Below are 20,125 nucleotides of genomic sequence, written 5' to 3' on the forward strand. Positions count from 1 at the left end.
CTTTTAGAAAGTACTGGAAATGAAGACTTTTAACTGTCTGTCAAAATCCCCAGCTAACAAATTGCCCCCAAGAAATGTCTATTTCGAATTACTATAGAAATGGACATTTTTTTCATTTACCAGATTTCGACCATAGACCTTTCATAGTCCTAAAAGTCCATGTTTGTCAGTTAATCATGATTAACTTTTTCAAAACGTCTCATCAGAACGTGTGCGCAGTTATATGTCATCATGAGTTTCAACTTCCAAGAAAATGAATAGTATTCCCTGCACCTTTTCTCAGGAAAACTTCCACGTGGCCCACTACCCTAGTAAAGCGTAACCAGTCAGCTTCATAGGTTCAGCATTATAAAAGCTCATTTGTCATTTTTCTCTCTCTTTTCACGAAAATCTCCATTTTTCCTCTAAGTTCAACTTCTTCAACCTTTCTAAAAACGCTTCTTCTTCCCTAAATCTTAATCCTTCAAAATCTCCAAAGTCCATTACAATGTCTTCTGATAAACAACAAAAGCAATCAAAGAACATCAAAGGTGTTGGACCTTCAAAGAGTTCTACTTCCCAGAACATTCCAACCAGTACAACCATCACTGTTGGGGACCGAGAATACATCAGTGCTCCAAAACTTTTGAAAGAACAAAAAGCAAATTTGCTTCTCAGGTAATGGTTCCTTCCCTTCTTTCTAGAAATGATTTAGGGTTTCTAGGTCTATTAGTATCTGAAGAACATTTAGAGAAGTGCGCTCAATTTTTTCCTTGTCACCATACTACTAAACCCATAGCCAACAAAACCCTTTCTTCTAAAGACAATGAGGATTTAAACCAGAGAGAGGCTTTTCAACTGGACTTTATTACTGATAGTTTCAGACCCTTTCGGTCTTGTCCAACTCTGGACAAATCCTATCTCGCTTGGTTAACAAAAGTTGAGAAGAAGAAAGCCTCACTTTGGAAAGAATTGGGTATTTTTGACCTAATCCAAATGTCGAAGCTGGGATTTAGTTACTGTTAGCCTTTATTACTCTCCAGCCTATATTTTTGGGATAGTACCTATAACACCTTTCATCTTCCTTGTGGAATGATGACTCTCACACTTTTCGACGTAGCTGCCATTGCTGGACTTCCTCCGACAGGAGAGACCTTCGACCCCTACCAAGAGTGTAAAAACTTGATTGACTTTAATGTTAAGAACGCTTCATTTAGTACTTATATTAACCTATACCACGCTGATGGGGAAGAAGTTTCTGATATAGAACATATAGCATTCTTAGGTCTATGGTTGTCCAAATTCTTCTTTTGCTGCAAATCTCTACAAGTTGCTAAGAGATTTTTAACGCTCGCTAACCAATTGCATGCTGGTCGAAGAGTGTGTTTGAGTGAACTCTTATTGGCTAGTTTATACGAAAGTCTAGGGTCAGCTAGTGCTAAGCTAAAAGAATACAAAGCTGGCACCAACCTATTACTATCTGGGCCTTATTGGCTTCTTCAATTGTGGCTTAATGCCACTTTCGAATCCTTTTTGCCAACACGAGGAAACATCGAAGAAGATGCCTTAGAGATAATGAATCGAAGTATTTAGGGCACCAGACTCCTTCGACTGACTCCAGCTGATGATGTTGATAACTTACAAACTTCCCTCACCAAATACACTTTGATGTTCTCGAAGCGTCATCATTTCCTTCCTTCGATGGCTCCTTTTGCCAGTCGAACGCATGGTCCTTCCTGGTTTACTGCCTCGCTCGAAGACGCTGTGAAAAATGCCAACACAGAGATCAAAGACATATGGCGTGCCTTTCTCCTCCCAAGACTACTTGTCTCTAGGATTATGCCAGTAAAGAGTCATGTATGTCTGTTGGCTTATCAACCTAATTTTTTTTCTCGAAAATTTGGATTGTGTCAACTGATACCTTTCTCTTTATTCAAACGAAAGCGCGAGATTTGCTGTGCAGGAACTGAATGGAGCGCTCGAGACATTGCCGTACACAAAGAATTCCATGCCAATTTTGCCGAATTTCAATTAATAGCCTTCCAACCGTCGTTTTATTCCACCAACGGTTTCACCACTTGGTGGACAGACTTCTATTCCAAGAATACTGATGAAATCAAAGAACGTCTAACGAAGGCTTTTTCATCTTTGCAGGAAAATGTCCCCAAGGGTAAGCTTACGCATTCTGCAGAAATCCAAGCATTCCAAAAGTACTTTGAAACTGTCTATAACCCAACGAACATCGTTGAAACTGTTGGTTATGCAACCCCAACTTTAAAAGAAAAATTTGAAAAGCAGATCGCCAAAAGAAAATCTCTCAAAAATGTAAAACCCGAATTGAAATATGACCTGGCCTTTGAGTGCGAACCACCCAAATTTCCAAAGTTACCTAGTGCAGATTTTGCTTTGTCATTTTTTCCCCATACCCTTATTGGTTCACATGTGGGAACATTTTTAACATACTAAAAAATGACCAACAAAAGCCTGCAAAAAGAGTAGTTGCTACCAAACATGTGAAGGTGTGGAATGTTTGGATTTCTTGGTTTTACAACTCCTTTTCGTTTTTTACCAGCCTTTTAACCATTTGCATGTTTTGAATAACTCACATCCTTCTTTAGCTATCGAAAGGAAGGTGGTGAAGAAAGAAAAACCTGTGGCGAAGGCTAGTTCGACTACTGCTTCCAGGCCAACTACCTCTTCCAGCCAGGGGATGCCTTCTGGCGCCGCTCCAGAAAAAACGAAGAAGAGTTCAAAGGTATTACATCAAATAACCTCTGTCCTTTTCGAATTTCTTTCTAATTACTTATAATTTTCTTTCTTCAGGGTAGTGGAAAGCCTCCCTTGACACCCAAGAAAAGAAAAACCCCTCCTGCCAATGTCATTCTTGTCGAAGATGATGAAGAGGATACTCCTCCTACTCCCCTCAAGAAAAAACAGAAGAAAAACAAGGCAACAGTTGCCCCTTTCCAACCAAATCAACAACAAGGTGTCGAAACCAACACTTTCCCTCCTCTTCCAAAGAAAACTCCATCCCAGCCTTCTGGTGCTGGAGCATATTGGAAGCAATGCCTCTGATCTAGAGGTTCAACAGGTATACTTCGACCTTAAGTGTTCTATCGTTCGACAAATTCATATTTTCAATCTAACATTTTATTTTCAGGACAAAGTAACCACTCCCCTTATTTCTACTGCCAATCAAAGCGATCCTTCGAGCGGCATGAATCCATCTCCTCCTCCGACAGTCATCGGTGCTATCCAAAACGAAGGCTCTTCGACTGGAGCTCACAATCTTGAAAAAGACAACGCTCAAAACGAAGAAGAAACCTTTTCTCCTGGTGAAGATGGTAAAAAAGATTCGAAACATGTTGACGAGAAGGACTCAACAGGGAAAGAAAACTCTGAGAATACTCCTAGTGATTCTCCTGCTAGAGTTGTGTTCCCTTCAAATGATGCTGATGAGGACGATCAGGATTCCGATGAAATTGAGGGGTATTTTCGAGAAGATGAAGACATAGATGTGGGAGAAGCTGACACTGAGGGAAATCAAACTGGAACTAGTAATGCCATCGTCGATACGGTCCCAAATCCCACTAAAGTTCGACCATCCATTACCCAGACTTCGCCCATACCACTCACTAAGGAGGAGAAAAGATCTTTAAAACAAAATGATCCCCTCAAGTATGTGAGGTTAATTATGGCTCAAAGAGAGTCTTCTTCAGAGCAGAGTATTTCTGGAGCTTCGACCCAATCTGGTGCTAGTGCAAATGAAGCATCACAAGACGAACTCCTTCAGCAAGCGAAGAAGGCAGTTTTTGATACAAATCTTCTTGACGAACTGAAGAATGATGCGGGGGAGAGCTTTAGCATAAAGAAGCTGATAAGCAAGATTAACATCACTGCTTGCCCCACTGATGTAGGTGAAGCCCTTATTGATATTCAAAACCTCATTGACCAGGTGTGTGCTGAATATCATAGGGAGGTGGATGCCAAGTCTAAGCTTCTACCGACTGAAAAAGCTCAAGCCATTGAGTTTGACAATGCCCTTCGAACTTCACAAGCTTTTGAGGAGTTAACTGCTTCCAGAAAATCAGCCCAAGCAGAGTTCGATACTTACACTGCTTCAATTCGCCTCTGGGAATCTCATATTGCAGAATTGCAGCAAAAGATTTCTGATGCTAAGGCAAAGCAGGTTGCTATCCGAGGCTTGGATAGTACCGAAGCTGATGATCTGGCGAAGCAAAGTGTGGACCATGTCGAAAAAGCTACGACTATGAACGAAGATATCGCACGCCTCAGAGGAGTTCAAGCGGCTGTTCAGTATAAGATTGGCTTGGCGAAAAAGAAATATGATCGGATGAGGGCCACTATTCCTTTTTGATTTCCTCATGTATTTGCTTTATTCGACTTTTGTTTACTTGTAACTTGATTAAGACGAAAACCATTTTGGCACATATTTTGAGTTTAAATATCTTCACCATTTTAGCCATGATAGTTCTTTACTCCCTATGCTATTATGATTCTAACTTCGTGCATAAATGGTTTATACTTCTTTAAGTACTTTCCATTTACTTTTAGGATTCTTCGATCCTCTGCTAGTTCCTCTATTTCGTATGCATTGTTTGAAAAGGCTTTTAGAATTCGAAAAGGTCATTCTCAGTGTGGAGACCATTTTCCTAATGCCTTATTCTTTCGATCCATAGGCAATATGACTTTCCATACTAAATCATTCATAGTAAAGGTTTTACCTTTGACCCTCTTATTGTATGCCCTTGCTACCCTCTCATCCTGTCTTCTTAATACTTCTAACGCCTGTAACCTTTCTTCGTCGAAATCCACCAACTCATTTATCATCATTTCCCAGTATAAGTCAGATGGAATTTCTCCTTGTCTTTGGATTCTTACTGATTGTAGGTAGATTTCGACAGGTAGTACTACATCATGTCCAAATGTAAGCTGGAAAGGTGTAGTGTTAGTGGCTTCTTTAGGGGAGGTTCGACAAGCCCAGAGTGCTTGGTCTAAAGTTTTGTGCCAATTTTTTTGCTTTTTCCCTACATGCTTTTTGATTAGCCCAATTATTACTTTGTTGGCTGCTTCAACTTGCCCATTGGCTTGAGCATAATAGGGTGTGGATGTTAACAATTTGAACCCCATTTCCTTTGCAAATTCTTGCATCTTTCGACCAGTAAAAACGGATCCTTGATCTGTTGTTATACTTTCTGGGATTCCAAATCTGTATAAAATTTTCCTTTGAATGAATTCGATGACAGTTTCTTGATCCACATTTACTAAAGGTACCGCTTCAACCCATTTAGTGAAATAGTCAATTCCTTCGATCCTCTGCTAGTTCCTCTATTTCGTATGCATTGTTTGAAAAGGCTTTTAGAATTCGAAAAGGTCATTCTCAGTGTGGAGACCATTTTCCTAATGCCTTATTCTTTCGATCCATAGGCAATATGACTTTCCATACTAAATCATTCATAGTAAAGGTTTTACCTTTGACCCTCTTATTGTATGCCCTTGCTACCCTCTCATTCTGTCTTCTTAATACTTCTAACGCCTGTAACCTTTCTTCGTCGAAATCCACCAACTCATTTATCATCATTTCCCAGTATAAGTCAGATGGAATTTCTCATTGTCTTTGGATTCTTACTGATTGTAGGTAGATTTCGACAGGTAGTACTACATCATGTCCAAATGTAAGCTGGAAAGGTGTAGTGTTAGTGGCTTCTTTAGGGGAGGTTCGACAAGCCCAGAGTGCTTGGTCTAAAGTTTTGTGCCAATTTTTTTGCTTTTTCCCTACATGCTTTTTGATTAGCCCAATTATTACTTTGTTGGCTGCTTCAACTTGCCCATTGGCTTGAGCATAATAGGGTGTGGATGTTAACAATTTGAACCCCATTTCCTTTGCAAATTCTTGCATCTTTCGACCAGTAAAAACGGATCCTTGATCTGTTGTTATACTTTCTGGGATTCCAAATCTGTATAAAATTTGCCTTTGAATGAATTCGATGACAGTTTCTTGATCCACATTTACTAAAGGTACCGCTTTAACCCATTTAGTGAAATAGTCAATTCCTACAAGTATGTATCTTTGACCTTTGGATGAATTGTGTCTAATTTTCCCAATTAGATCTAATGCCCAACCTCTGAAGGGCCAGGGCTTAATAATTGTATGAAGTTCACTTGCAGGAGCATGTTGAATTCCTGCATGTATTTGACATTCTTGGCAACCCTTAGAAAACTCTATACAATATTTTAACATGGTGGGCCAATACATTCCATATCTGAAAAGCAACCATTTCATCTTATGGCCTGCCTGATGTGCTCCACAAGCTCCACTATGTACACTAGATAATGCCAAGTAAGCTTCGCTTTCTCCTAAGCATTTCAACAAGATCCCTTCAAGGGTTTTCTTGAATAACTCATTCCCTATCAATACATAAGATAAAGCCCTGTACTTGGTTTTTCTTTCTGTGTCTGTCGAAGGGTCCTTGAGATAATTAATAATTGGATTCCTCCAATCTGTATCTATCAAGGTATCAATGGCCAAAACTTCGAACTCCTCTTTGTTAGCATATCCTAACTGGGTGCTTTCCAAATCTGTCGGAGATAATCTAGTAGCCATTGCCTTTCCTCTTACTTCGACAAGTTCTTCTAGCTTTTCTTTTGAAATTCTATACCCTGAGGCTATTTGTGCTAAGTCATTAGCCTCTTGGTTTTTTATTCTAGGGACATGTTTTATGTCGACGTATTCGAATTTTTTGAGTAACCTATTTGCTATGACGAAGTACATAATCAAATTTTCTTTTATACATTTGTACTCCCTCGTCAGTTGCTTGATTACTAATTCTGAATCTCCTTTAATTTCGACCCTAGTTGCCCCCAATTCCAACAAAGCCTCAAGTCCTGCAATAAGGGTTTCATATTCTGCTTCGTTGTTGGAACAAAGGGGACCTTCAATTCTATATTTGAGTTTTGTTGGAATTCTGTCAGGAGAAATTAACATTATCCCAACCCCACTTCCATTCTTATGAGTGGAACCGTCGAAGAATAATTTCCAAGGTTTCAACTCAACTTGAAATTGAGGATTTTCGACTAGTGCATGGTCTACAATAAAATTTGATACTATTTGTCCCTTCATTGCCTTTAAAGGCATAAAGGTTAGAGAGTATTCAGTGAGCGCTAACACCCATTTGCCAATTCGACTGTGCATTATTGGCTTAGATAACATATACTTGATGACATCAAAATGCGAAGAGACGTATAAATCAACAGGCTTTATATAATATTTGAGTTTAGTACAAGAGAAATGCAGACAAAGACAAAACTTTTATATTGAAGTGTATCTAGTTTCTGCATCATTTAAAACCCTACTAAGGTAATAAATGGCTCTTTCGACGCCATCTTCATTCTTTTGCGCCAACATGCTACCTATGGTAGTGTTGGAAGCTGATATATACAGTCTCATAGCCTTTTTCCCACATGGTGGTGCCAAGATAGGAGGATTCGTCATATAATGCTTGATCTTGTCGAATGCCTTTTGGTGTTCATCGTTCCATTCAAACTTCCCTTGTTTCAGGCGCAGAAGGGGAGAGAAGGCTTGAGTTTGACCACTTAAATTCGAGATGAATCTTCTCAGGAAGTTTATCTTTCCTAATAATGATTGCAATTCTTTCTTGGTTGATGGTGCTTTGGTCTCCATAATAGCCATCGTCTTGTTCTGATTGATATCTATCCCCTTTTTATGGACCACAAAGCCCAGAAAATCTCCAGCCTGCACAAAGAATGCACACTTAAGAGGGTTCATTTTTAAGCCATGTTTTCTCATTCTTTCGAATGATTGGCTGAGATGGGATAGATGATCTTCATCTGACGTAGATTTTATTACAATGTCATCTATGTATACTTGCATGAATGTTTTTATATAATCATGAAATATAGAATTCATTGCTCGCTGGTCTGTTACCCCAACGTTTTTTAGGCCAAAAGGCATGACTATCCATTCATAAGTGCCTATTGCCCCTGGACATCAAAAAGTTGTTTTAGAAACATCTTCTTCTGCGATAAAAATCTGGTTATAGCCAGAATATCCATCAAGCATGCTGAGATACTCATGGCCTACGACTGAGTCAACCAACATCTCTGCCACAGGCATTGGATACTCATCCTTAGGGGTTGTTGCATTTAGATCACGAAAATCTATGCATACTCGCAAAGATCCATTTTTCTTGATAACAAGGACAATATTAGCAATCCAATCGACATACCTTGTGGTCCTGATGAAATTGTAACGAAGAAGTCTTTCGACCTCTTTTTTGATCTTTGTGAGGATTTCTGGTGCGAATCTTCTTGGGGTCTGCTTGATGGGCTTCTTGCCATCCTTGATAGGCAGCTTTAATTCGACCAAGTCTCTCTTCAAACCAGGCATCTCGTCGTAATCCCAAGCGAAGCAATCTTTGTTCTTCCTTAGTAATTCAATAACTCTCACTTTCAACTTGGGGTCTAGTTTAGCGCTGATGTAGGTAATTCTTTTTGCACTTCCATCTCCGAGATCAGTCTCTTCGAGAGGATCTTGCGCTAACATCTTTGCACTTGACGTTACTGGATCTTTCTCAAATCCCAGAGGCTCTTCATCGTAAATGGCGTCCAACCTCTGTTCTGATGGTTCCACATGTACTTGTTCGTCAGGGGTTTTTGGTTTAAAGAACTTCCCTGGTCCTGCATTACAGATTTCACTATATGTGGCTTTGTTATCCATGTTTGTTATCTCGGCTTCCAGAGCCGCTTGTCTTTTGTTCTCAGCCATGTAGGCTGAAATCTTATCGAAGAAAGAAGACTCAGTCATAGTCCAGGTCTTCATCCCAGCCTGTTGGCCGTATTTCAGATGATTCTCCTATTTCTGGGTCTCCCATAATCTCCCCATCCCACTGAAAGCCATTTGGGTGGAGGGTCAAGAAGTACAAGGTATTTTTATTTGGGGCGTAGCCTTCTTCTGCTGGATAACATGGTCTAATGTGTGCTAAGTTCCTGTCGAAATTTCTCTTATCCACATGGTTTACTTCTGCCTTGAAGTAGCTTTGGTCGGCTTCGACATTGTCTACCACGACATCTTCTCTCCAGATAGATATTTTTTGATGCATGGTCGAAGGGACCGCTCCTATTCCATGTATCCATTCTCTCCCCAGTAGTAAGTTGTAGTTTGCTTTTGCAGGTATTACCATAAACATCGTTGGTATTGTGATTGACCCAACAATTAAGTCCACTTGTATGACGCCCAGCGTCTGTCCTATCTTGCCTTCATAATTTGATAACACCATGTTGTGAGGCTTGACATCAGTGTCGAACATCCCTATCTTTTTCAACATGAATTGGGGCATCAAATTTACTACTTCTCCCCCATCTACCAAGACTTTATTCACTCCCACCTGTCTAACTTTGGCCCTAATGTATAGGGGTTTAGGTGACTCTACATCCTATGGTGTGGCCTTTCGAACATAGTGTTTTGTTCTTCGACAACACCATTGTTCAGAACATAATAACACACTAGTTGATGTTTCGCCATCTCCGCAGCGTCCGCTTCCTCATTATCTTCGACTTCTGTTTCCTGGTTATACTCGTACGGCAAGACTGAGACCATGTTACAATTCATATTCACGGAAGACACCCCGTCAGACTCGAAATCATCTGTGAGCATTTCCTCTTCTTTCGCTTGTTCCTTCTGAACCTTCTGAGTTATGTTCTCATCTGGAAATAACTTTCTTCCTATGGGTGGTTTGGTCGAATCCATGATATTTGGGGGATTCTTAACGCTGCTGGATTCTCCCGTTTCTTTTAGATTCATTTCTCTTTCTGCTTTCCTCATCCTTTGGTGCCTTCTCCATTGGGATCTCGACATAAGGTTCTTCCCTTTGTAATTTTCTAGCCTGATAGCCTCTCTTTTGGACGCCTGAAATTGTTTTTTGTACGCCCACGCGGTTCTTCCTCCATCTTCGAAACTCCTTCACTTTCCTTTCTTTGGTCCCGCCTGAGTCCACTTGTCCTCAGGGACTTCTACTGGCAATTTAAACATGACTTTCTTCGCCCTTGGGTGCGGGCTATCTGGCCTCCTAGGTGCTCCCCTCTTGTCGAAGCTATACATGTTTGGATTTTCTCCATGTCTGTCCCAACCTTGGTCATATGGGAGTCTTTCGAATGCTTCGGCCAATCCCCAGTTGTACACTGCCCCACACCTGGGACACATCAAACATTCCGTTTCATATTTGTAGCAGCGCACAATGAAACCCAGAAGGCTTTCTCCTGGTGTGGGATACACCTTTTGCAATTGACTTTCTTTCCTCCAGTTTCTCTCTGTCTTTGTTCGTTGCCATCTCTCGTAATCCTCAGCCACCCTTCGAGATATCCTGATGCTGCATCTTGGGCACAACAACATGTCAGCATTCTTTTTGTGACATCTCCAGAGATACTCACGTAGGCTTTCGTTGGCTTTGGGATAGCCAAACTTCATCCCTTCTTGCTCCATCTTCAAACATTCCTCCACTTCCTCCATTTCGGGGGGGGGGGGGGGGGGGGGGGGGGGGGGGGGGGGGGGGGGGGTTGCTTCAGATCTACCATGTTGACGCCTAGACTGACGCCATCAGTGATTGAAATTGCTTCGAACTTCGCTTTTAGGCCCTCAGTAGCCTCAATTGTTTTTCCTTTGAGACCTTCAGTGGTCCTTGGTTCGACGTTAGCAGCCTGTTTACCTTTGATAGAGATTCCAAAGGAAACGTCGTTAATTAGGCCATCAGTAGCCTACTTTCCATCCAGCGTGTAGCCTCCAGTTCCTGTTGCTTTTACAGCCTTCACTTCCCTTACGTCAACCATGTTGAATTCGACAGGTTCAACATAGTTGGTCTCAACAACGTTAAGGGGATCAGTATCAACTTTCATTTGGTTTTTCCCTTTGTCGGCGAACTTGAGGCGGCCATCTCTAATTGCGTTCTGAATAAGATCCCTGAAAAGAAAGCATTGTGAAGTTTTATGGCCCAAAAAACTGTGATATTTACAGAAACCTCGTTTCTTTCGTTGTTCTAACGGAGGAATCTTGGTATTAGGAGGCACTATCATTTGGCCATCTTTCACTAATAGATCGAAGATCTCGTCACATTTGGTAACATCAAATGTGTAAGTCTTTTTGGGAAATCTATCGTTCTTTTCAGTTTCGACAGGATTTCTGCTATTCGACGGTGTAAGTAATTTGCAGGCGTAGGGTGGTGCTTCTTTTAATTCTGCCAAATCTACTTCGAATTCCTCAAGACCATAGGGGTCTTTAGCAATTTCAGACTCATTGTCTTCGAATTCGACATAAGCAACCCTCTCTATCTTATAATTCTTATTTGCTCTGGCCTTTTCAGATTTTAAGCGTTCGACCTGTCGAACCCTATCTGCTAATTGGGCCATGTCTCTTAGATGCTGGGTATCTAACTTTTTCCTGATGGAATAGTCCAGACCTCCAACGGCCATTTCGACCAACTCGTGTTCAGGCACTATTGTAAAGCATCTAGATTTCAACAAACGAAACCTATTCAGATAGTCATCTATAGGTTCGGTGAATTTTCTCTTGATGCTGACTAATTCCTTAAGGCTTATCTTAGTTTGGCCCATATAGAATTGTTCGTGAAACAATCTTTCTAACTAGGGCCAAGCATCTATGGAATTTGGTGGCAAAGTCGTAAATCACGTGAAGGCGTTCTTTGTTAAAGAACTAGGGAAATATTTCATCCTCAAGTTCTCACTGTTCGCCAACTCCCCTGCCTCAGTCATGTATCTGACTATATGCTCTATAGTGGATTCACTAGTATCCCCTGAGAATTTGGTGAACTTAGGGATTTTACAACCCCTTGGTAATTCTGTTTGCAGGACATATTCTGATAGAGGGGAAGAATAGTTTGGCCGTCGAAGTCCTGTGTTTAGACCATTCTGGGCCATGATTCTCTCTATCATACTGGTTAGGTCATTTTCCATCATGTTTTCCCGCCTGACCCTATGAACTACTTCGTCTGCGTCCTGATCTCTATTAACCATCATCACTCTCCTAGGTTGTTCTTCAGGGACTTCTCGTCGAATTGGCTGTTGTTCCAATCTTGCCCCTATGACTCTTTCGTCAGGGGCTTGCCTTTGTGGTCGAACCTGATCTATCGTTGGTTCTTCTCCCTGGATTATAACCTGGTTTGGCCTGCATCGAATAGCAGTTTGTGGGGCGCCTAGAAAGTCTGCTATGCGTCCCATCTGTGCTGACAATTGTTGGTACATTTGGGCATTGTCAGTATTAGTCCTATTCACATTCTGTATTAAAGGAGAGAAAATGGTATTCATTTCTCTGGCCAGAATTCCTACCATATCATGGTTACTGACATCCATTTGTTGTCTAAAGGCTGCCTGATTATTCGTTGTAAGGGTAGGTAGTAAGGTGGGGATTCCTTGTGATTGGCTATTTCGACCTACATGGTTCATGCCAGATCCAGAATTTTGGATTGGAGAAATAACCGTATTATGTGGTTGAGTATATATGGAAAAATTGTTTTGTAACCCTGCCATGGCGGTGGATGGCATTCCATAAGGGTAATCTCTCACAGGCCTAAAGTTTTTGAATCCTGGTGGCCTAGGGGTTGAAACTGTAGGAGTCTCTGCCGCGCCTGATATGATAGGCATTACTGTCGAATTATGCAAGGCCATGGATCCAGACGTTGGTATGGCCTGTGCATTAGGGATTTTAGTGGATACATTAATCGAATTCGCTCCGATTGTGCTCGGTCCCCGAGGGGAGAATTGTTCCCCTTGACTGGTTGTATTAACCATCTTTTTTGCGTTTTTTCTGTTGGTTATAGGTTGTGAATTGTTGGCTATCCTGCCACTTCTAAGGATCATACAACACTAATTTTTAAACCAAAAGAATAACGACAATTTTGCAAATTGTAAAACAACTATTGTAATCATCAATTCTTTTGACACTGTCCCACTGGGCGTGCCAATTTGTTTACCAGTGATTTCTGATAAACAACCGCTAGTCTTCCAAATTTATATATTTTTGGTAACTCACATGATCAACTAGATTGATCCTAGGACACGTGTCTTAAGAATTATTATTACGGTGATTTGACTCATAGTTACGTTTGTTTCTAATTTGTGGATGACGAAAAGTGTATAGACAATGATTTTAAGTGAAACTTATGACTTTATGAACGAAGTAAATGATGCTAATTTTGTGGTAAACGGTTTAAAGATAACAAAAAGACTTAGGAAAGGTAAAGATAAATGACTCGAAGTAAATTCTTTAAGTTCTTTTAGAAAGTACTGGAAATGAAGACTTTTGGAGAAATGTAAATGCAGAAATAAAAGTGATGATAAACTACTGAAAAGTAAGGACAATTCGACAGATAAAGAGACAGTAAAATACTTTAATTTAAACAATTGGTATGAAAAATAGAACATGAATGAAACTTATGGTGTTCTTCATACATACATTTTCAGCGTAAAAACTCTTTTTTCTCGCTCCGGTACTTCGAGTGTATTTTGTGAATTTCTGTATATCTGTTTGAACACCTTTTGAATCTAAAACTAAGACCCCTATTTATAGTAATTTGACCCTAACGGCCTTTACATATATGACTGCCACGTTCGCCGTTCCCAAGCGTTGCATATCTTAGACATTTCCATGTGTTGGTCTGACGAAACGACTTTGTTTCAATTTCAAATACTTCCGCTTGAAGCTTCGACTCTGTGAATGACCATGTCGAAGAGAGCTTTATGAAAACCCAAGATCTTTTAAGTTCCAAGCTTCGACAGTAAATAATTGCTTATCCAAAAAGAGAATTTAAACAGCTTCGTCATATTCACCTTTTGCTTATTCTCAGAACTTAATATTTCCAAAGACCTTTAACTGTCTGTCGAAATCCCCAGCTAACAGGGATAAATATTCGTAAAGGTTATCATCGATGTAGGGTTTCCTAAAGTCATCATCTTCCAGTATGAGAGTTGATGGCAACTTAATTGTTTTTATAATTTCTTCTTGTACTAATTCCCTAACGCACTCATCAATGATATCTAAGGCATAACATGCGTCTCCCATCACAGGTGCCATAAGAAATTTCGAAAGTATAAGCTCTATTCTTGGAAATAGAATTGCATTCCAAGGGCTTCGGATCGTCGAGTCTACGTTTGTTGGTAAGCATGTCTTTGAGAAATTTTGCATAAGAAGGTATTTGGGTGATGGCTTATGTGAAAGGGATTTCTACGTGAAGTTTTTCTATAACCTTAATAAATTTCTGATACTGGTTATTGATCTGGGTTTGTTTGAGTCTTTGCGGATATGGTATCGGTGGTTTATATGGCGGGGGTGGTACATAAGTTTTATCTTTAGGTTCTTCTCCTTTTTCTTGACTTTCCTGGTTTTCAGATTCCTCTGGTTCCTTTACTTTGTCTGTGGGTTCGGTATATTCCTTAGAAGTTTCGGGTTCACTCAATCTTGGGTTTGGTGGCTCATCATAAGCGTTCCCACTTTGTAGGGTAATGGCATTGGCTTGTCCTCTCGGATTCTGTTGAGGTTGTCTAGGGAACTGTCCTCCAGGTGTAGTCTGGGGGGCTTGGTTTAAAGCTACCTGAGAGATCTGGGTTTCAAGCATCTTAGTATGAGTAACTATTTGGTCAACCTTGGTTCCTAACTGGGTAATCAGTTCATTAACGTGAATATTTTGGTTCATGAACTCTTTATTTTGTTGGGTTTGAGCAGTGATAAAATTTTCCATAATTTTCTCAAGGCTCGGCTTTGGTGGTACAGGTTGCATAGGTTGATTTGGTCTTGGGGCTTGGTAACCTGTTTGTCTCGGAGGTGCATTATTTTGGATAGGTTATTGTTCTTATAGGAGAAATTCGGGTGATTCCTCCATCCAGGGTTATATGTATTCGAATATGGGTTCCCTTGGGTGTAGTTCACTTGCTCAGAGTGGGTTTCGTTTAATAGACTGCATTATACAGATTGGTGTCCTTTGGTTCCACATATCTCACAATCCGACAAAATTGCGGTTGCAGTATTCAGGTTTATGCACATATGCTCGACATTGAGGGCTAATGCGTCCATTTTAGCTTGCATCATGTTTATAGAGCTTAGTTCATGTACTCCTCCTTGGGCTTCCTTCTTCTCAACTTTCGCTCGTTCGATTCCCCATGATTGATGGTTTTGAGCCATATCTTCGATGAGGGCACTAGCTTCAGGATAAGGTTTGTTCATCAGCGCACCGCCTGCGACAGCGTCGATGGTCATCTTAGTGTTATAGTGAAGTCCATTATAGAAGGTATGAATGATTAACCAATTTTCTAGACCATGATGTGGGCATGCTCTTAACAGCTCTTTATATCTCTCCCAAGCTTCGAACATCGATTTTCCTTGGTTCTGGGTAAATCTGGTTATATGGTTTCGAAGAACGGCGGTCTTACTTGGGGGAAAGTATCTAGAAAGGAATACTCTTCTAAGGTTATCCCAAGTCGTAATGGAATTGGGTGGAAGGGAATCTAACCATGATAGGGATTTATCTCTGAGGGAAAAAGGGAATAATCTTAAACGGATTGCCTCAGGAGAAGCTCCATTGGTTTTAAAGGTGTCTGCTAATTGGAGAAAGATTTTTAAATATTGGTTTGGGTTCTCAGTAACGAGACCTGCGAATTGTCTTTGTTGCACTAGTTGCAACAGGGAGGGTTTAAGTTCGAAATTATTAGTTGGGATGGTTGGGTTTACTATACTAGAACTAGGTTCTTCGTTGGATGGTTGGGCGAAATCCTTAAGAGGTCTTTGGTTTTGACCTTCGGCCATAGCTCTCCTAATTCTATGGAAGAATAAACATTCGCGAGCGTAACGTTCAGGTTCCGCCAGAGGGTATACTAAGCTTCTGATGCTGCGAGTTCTTCGCATTGACCGGCGGGTAATAACCTAATTCTAAACGATATAACAACAGGGTACGAAATTTGACGAAATTGGTCCCCGGCAACGGCGCCAAAAACTTGATGCGTGCTTTTCGCAAGTATACGAACGCGTCAGAGTAATATAAAAGATTGTCGAATCCACAGAGACCAAGTGTCAATCTATCGTTATCTATTATTACGGTGTTTATCTAAGGTAATCGAAATAGGGGTTTTAAGAGTGTACAATGAAAAATAAAGTATTAAATAAAATTTAATTGATAAAGACAGACTCGAATGTAATTCACATAATCAATTAATAATCCAAGTACTTGCTAATAGAACTACTTATGGGCAGTGTTTCCTACTTTGAAAAGAACCAATTTAACTGGAACTGTCGCTTTCGCGTATTCAGAACCGAGTTGTACTCCCTAATCAAACCCTCTTATTGTCACTTATAAAAAGGCGCGCATTGCGTTAGAGTAGTAAACCTATTTTTAAGAAATATAGTATCTTGACTAAGTTGAAAAGTATTTTAACCTGGATTTCTTAACCAAAAGAGGTTCTCACGAACCAGACTCTAAACTTATAAACGCGTCCGAAAATAGTTTTAAAATCACTTTTCTTCTGAAGTTAAAAACTCCTAATGAACTAAACAAAGCACTTTCGCTGTATTTGAAATAGTTAAAAACAACTAAGTTTAAAAGGACGTTGGACGGCTTTCAATCTTACCCAACAAAAATTAAGTGCGGGAAAACTTAAGTTGAAAGTCAAAATATCTCTTAAGTGTTTCTACGAACAATTGTACGGATTATCGGTTCAATTACGATTCTTACATTCTAACCTTTATAGGTTTAGTTAGACATGGTAAAGTAAAAGTTCATTTTAATTTAAATGAAAGTAGTGCGAGTGCGGAAAGTAAATAAAAGTAGTGCGAGTGCGAGAAATAAATAAAAGTAGTGTGAGTGCGAGAAATAAATAAAAGTAGTGCGAGTGCGAGAAATAAATGAAAGTAGTGCGGGTGCGAGAAATAAATAAAAGTAAAGACAGTGCGGGAAATAAATAGATAAAGGCAAAGTAATAAAAACCTGCTCCAATTGGAGGATTGAATAAAATGCGAAACGAAAATGAAAATGGCGGCAGGATTAACTTCCTTCCAAAGTGCTCCAAACTCGATTACAAACTCGATCACGGACTCGATTGCACAATTGTGGCAACACCTCGATGTGAAACGATTACCACTTTTAAAATAATGAATATATGCCTAAGTGAAACTAAGTTTGCTCTAAGTTTGGATGATTAAACAAATGAAAACGAGTCTCTATTTATAGGCAAGGAAAATAATGGAAATGACAAGGATGCCCTTCAGTTTGAAATTGGGAGGGAAAAGCTTTCTTCTTGTGGCGCCCGCCACAACACCATGGCGCCTGCCATAAGAGTAAAGTGTGGCGCCCAAATGGAGATAGTGGGAAAAGTGGCAGTTGAGGGAAGTTGAGCTATGAAATGTCATGGCTGGACCCATGGCGCCAGCCACAGTGGGAGCCACAAGTGCAAAATGCTGATTTTTAGGGTTATCTTTGTTGGTTATCTTTATCCAATTTTCGATATTGATATTCCTTCGTTTTTAAGTATACCACCCAGTAACCGGTGATATATCTCTGGGATCATCGCTCTTGTCAATGTATCCCCAGCGAGTCATCTTTCATTTACCCTTTTGTTTGGTAGTGATTGTTTCTCCTTTGGATTGGTCATCATTTTATACCCAGTAGCCGATATCCTGATGTCATTTCTTTTCGGTCGATCTATCCTTTATTAACCCAGTAACCGGTTATGGATAATCTTCCATGCAAGTATGTTATCTATGTTCTGACGGTAATAGATAATATATCTCATGCGCTCTTCAGTCGAAGTCTTTGTTCTTCCCCAGTTGAGTAAGATTCGTATTTCCTCGTGAAATCGAATACCCATCCTGTAAATCGAGTTTTCTTTTTCATCCCTCCTTTCCGGATGATGGGTGTCTTGGATATGTTCCCAATTCACGCCTGGTCGGTCACCTATTATATGCCCAGTAACCGGTATCCCTGGTGTTCCTTCCTTCTGCTCCCTATTATAACTTGTTGTCCCCCGTGGAGTCAGATTTTCCTGAGTTGAAGTACGCCTTTTAGGTTTTCCTCAGATTTTTGGATGATTCATATCTCTCACCCTTATACCGGTCTTAGATATTCTTTCTCCCTGAGCGTGTTTTTCTCACACCCTTATACCGGTGTTTTGATAACATGTATCTCTTTGAGTTTATTACCCAGTATGTTGGTAATATCTTGTTGTTTCTTTCTCCGCTGAGTCCTTTGTGAACATCCCCACCTGAGTCCGGATTTTTATCCGAAGTATCCTTTGTGGATAATTTTGCTGTATTGGCATATTTCCCAATACATGCATCTTGGCGTCAGCTCGAGTCTTTCCATTGATTTATTTTCATGGAATCCCTTTGTGTCTCCCAGTAAGTTTTCAAGTCGTGACCTGCTCACGCAATTTTACCCTATTTTTCCCCAGAGTCTCTGTCTCCCTAGTGTTTGTCAAATGAAGATGACCCCAAGATAAAAAATGTTCTTAAGAACCATATGAACAACTTTTATGTTTATCAAAAATTCATTTGAAACTTGTAAGGTCATCATTCATTTCAAAACGTTATAGGTCATTTTGATTGAAACCCTAATTTTGGGTCAACTTTCCAAAGACCTAACTCCTTTATTTTTTATGATTTTGAGGTGAGACCAATTTCATTAGAAATCTTAAGATGTCTACTTAAAATTTTATGTTGGACAAAAGTTCATAATCGTAAAAGAAGCACATGTGATAATACAAAACATTATAGGTCACTTTGGACCAAAGCCATTGAATCTTGAAAAAGTCCAACTTTAAGTGCACATAACTTTCTCATCAAAAATACAAATGATTCAAAATTTAATTCCAAATTGATCATATTGAAAGTATCTACAACTTTGATGTTGGAGGTTTTTCCATTTGAGTCTTACAACATTGAAACAGAAGGGCTTGAAGTTGGTCACTTTTGACAAATTTTTCAAAGGCATGTTTTGTACATCAAACTTCATGACCAATTTTCATAAATTTCCAAACTCTAAATGGATTTTTGTCCAACATAGCTTTTGTTCCTCATGTCAATACCTTTCCAACCATTACCCACATGCCTATGTTTGGAATTTATATGTATGACTTTCGAAGAGAGGAACATTTGTGACCATTTATGCATTTCATGATGAAACTTCATGCACAAGCAATTGTAATGCAAACCACACGTCCAAATCAATTCATCATGCTATCAGCTTGCAAAACCATCAACTTTTGGGCCTCACATGCTCCTGTACAGGCCCATGCATGGAGGACCCAAAGCTTCATGCACACGGTTTTGGCACCTCATTCCTTGCAGCTTCAACTATAAATATATGCCATGCTTCATTCATTTCTCATCCTTGAATCAACCTGAAACTCTGCAGAAATTGAATCCCAACCACACTAGAGGAATTTTGAATTTTCATTTCTCTTTTCAAGTTTGAATTTCAACAAAATCAGTTGATCTTCAACACTTATTCCTTAGCCTTGCACTCATACCATACCTCAAGAACACGCTGCAAGCAAGAGTTTGGTTGGATCGTGCTTATCAAAGCTGCACTTCAAAGGTTTACATCTCAACTGTTTTGATCTGAATCTCCATATATGATGTGATTTTCTTGTGTTTGTTTGGTTCTCTGAAGTCTTCGTGTGAGAGGCAAGCCAATGGTGACTTTAATTTCATGAATTGATGCATTTCAGATTGAGCACCTGAATTTTCCATCTCAGATTTCTCCTTACATAGAGATCTTGAGAACAATCCAAGGTTACAGGGGTGATGTACATCCCCCCAGCTTTAATTTGGTATAAGGCATGTGTAGTTTGGTTGAGGTTGCAAAACCTGCAACTGGTGGCCGGTTTCTGTTTGCTCATCGGAGAAGACGGTGGTTTCCACCACCGTCCCCACGTGGAACTTCCTTGGCCTTTGGATCTGACTCCTATGATATAATCTCAGCCTTTGTTTTATTTGACTTTTTTTAATTCGTGGTGTGATGCAATTGACTCATGATCACCATGTGCGCGCGCTTCTGGACCACTTGATTGTCCACGTCAATTAATGAAGCTGAATAATGCGCTCCTGATTTTTTCT

General features: G+C 40.0%; 2 protein-coding genes and 1 non-coding gene across 3 annotated transcripts; 1 reads left to right on the forward strand and 2 right to left on the reverse strand.

Moving 5' to 3' along the window:
* Positions 1 to 4,632: 4,632 nt before the first annotated feature.
* Positions 4,633 to 7,690, reverse strand: LOC127130975 (uncharacterized). Its single transcript, XM_051059924.1, has 3 exons — positions 7,440 to 7,690; positions 5,941 to 6,749; positions 4,633 to 5,027 (listed from the first exon to the last, which is right to left on the reverse strand). Exons 1-3 carry the CDS (start codon positions 7,688 to 7,690, stop codon positions 4,633 to 4,635), a joined length of 1,455 nt encoding a protein of 484 aa, XP_050915881.1.
* A 3,080-nt stretch (positions 7,691 to 10,770) lies between these two features.
* LOC127130976 (uncharacterized) lies at positions 10,771 to 11,622 on the reverse strand. The gene has a single exon (XM_051059926.1). The coding sequence runs from the start codon at positions 11,620 to 11,622 to the stop codon at positions 10,771 to 10,773; it is 852 nt and encodes a 283-aa protein (XP_050915883.1).
* A 3,710-nt stretch (positions 11,623 to 15,332) lies between these two features.
* LOC127134098 (small nucleolar RNA R71) lies at positions 15,333 to 15,439 on the forward strand. The gene has a single exon (XR_007807868.1). It is a non-coding gene; the product is annotated as a small nucleolar RNA R71 (small nucleolar RNA).
* The last annotated feature ends 4,686 nt before the right edge of the window (positions 15,440 to 20,125 follow it).

The sequence above is a fragment of the Lathyrus oleraceus genome, chromosome 3, assembly GCF_024323335.1.
Source record: "Lathyrus oleraceus cultivar Zhongwan6 chromosome 3, CAAS_Psat_ZW6_1.0, whole genome shotgun sequence".
NCBI lineage: Eukaryota > Viridiplantae > Streptophyta > Magnoliopsida > Fabales > Fabaceae > Lathyrus > Lathyrus oleraceus.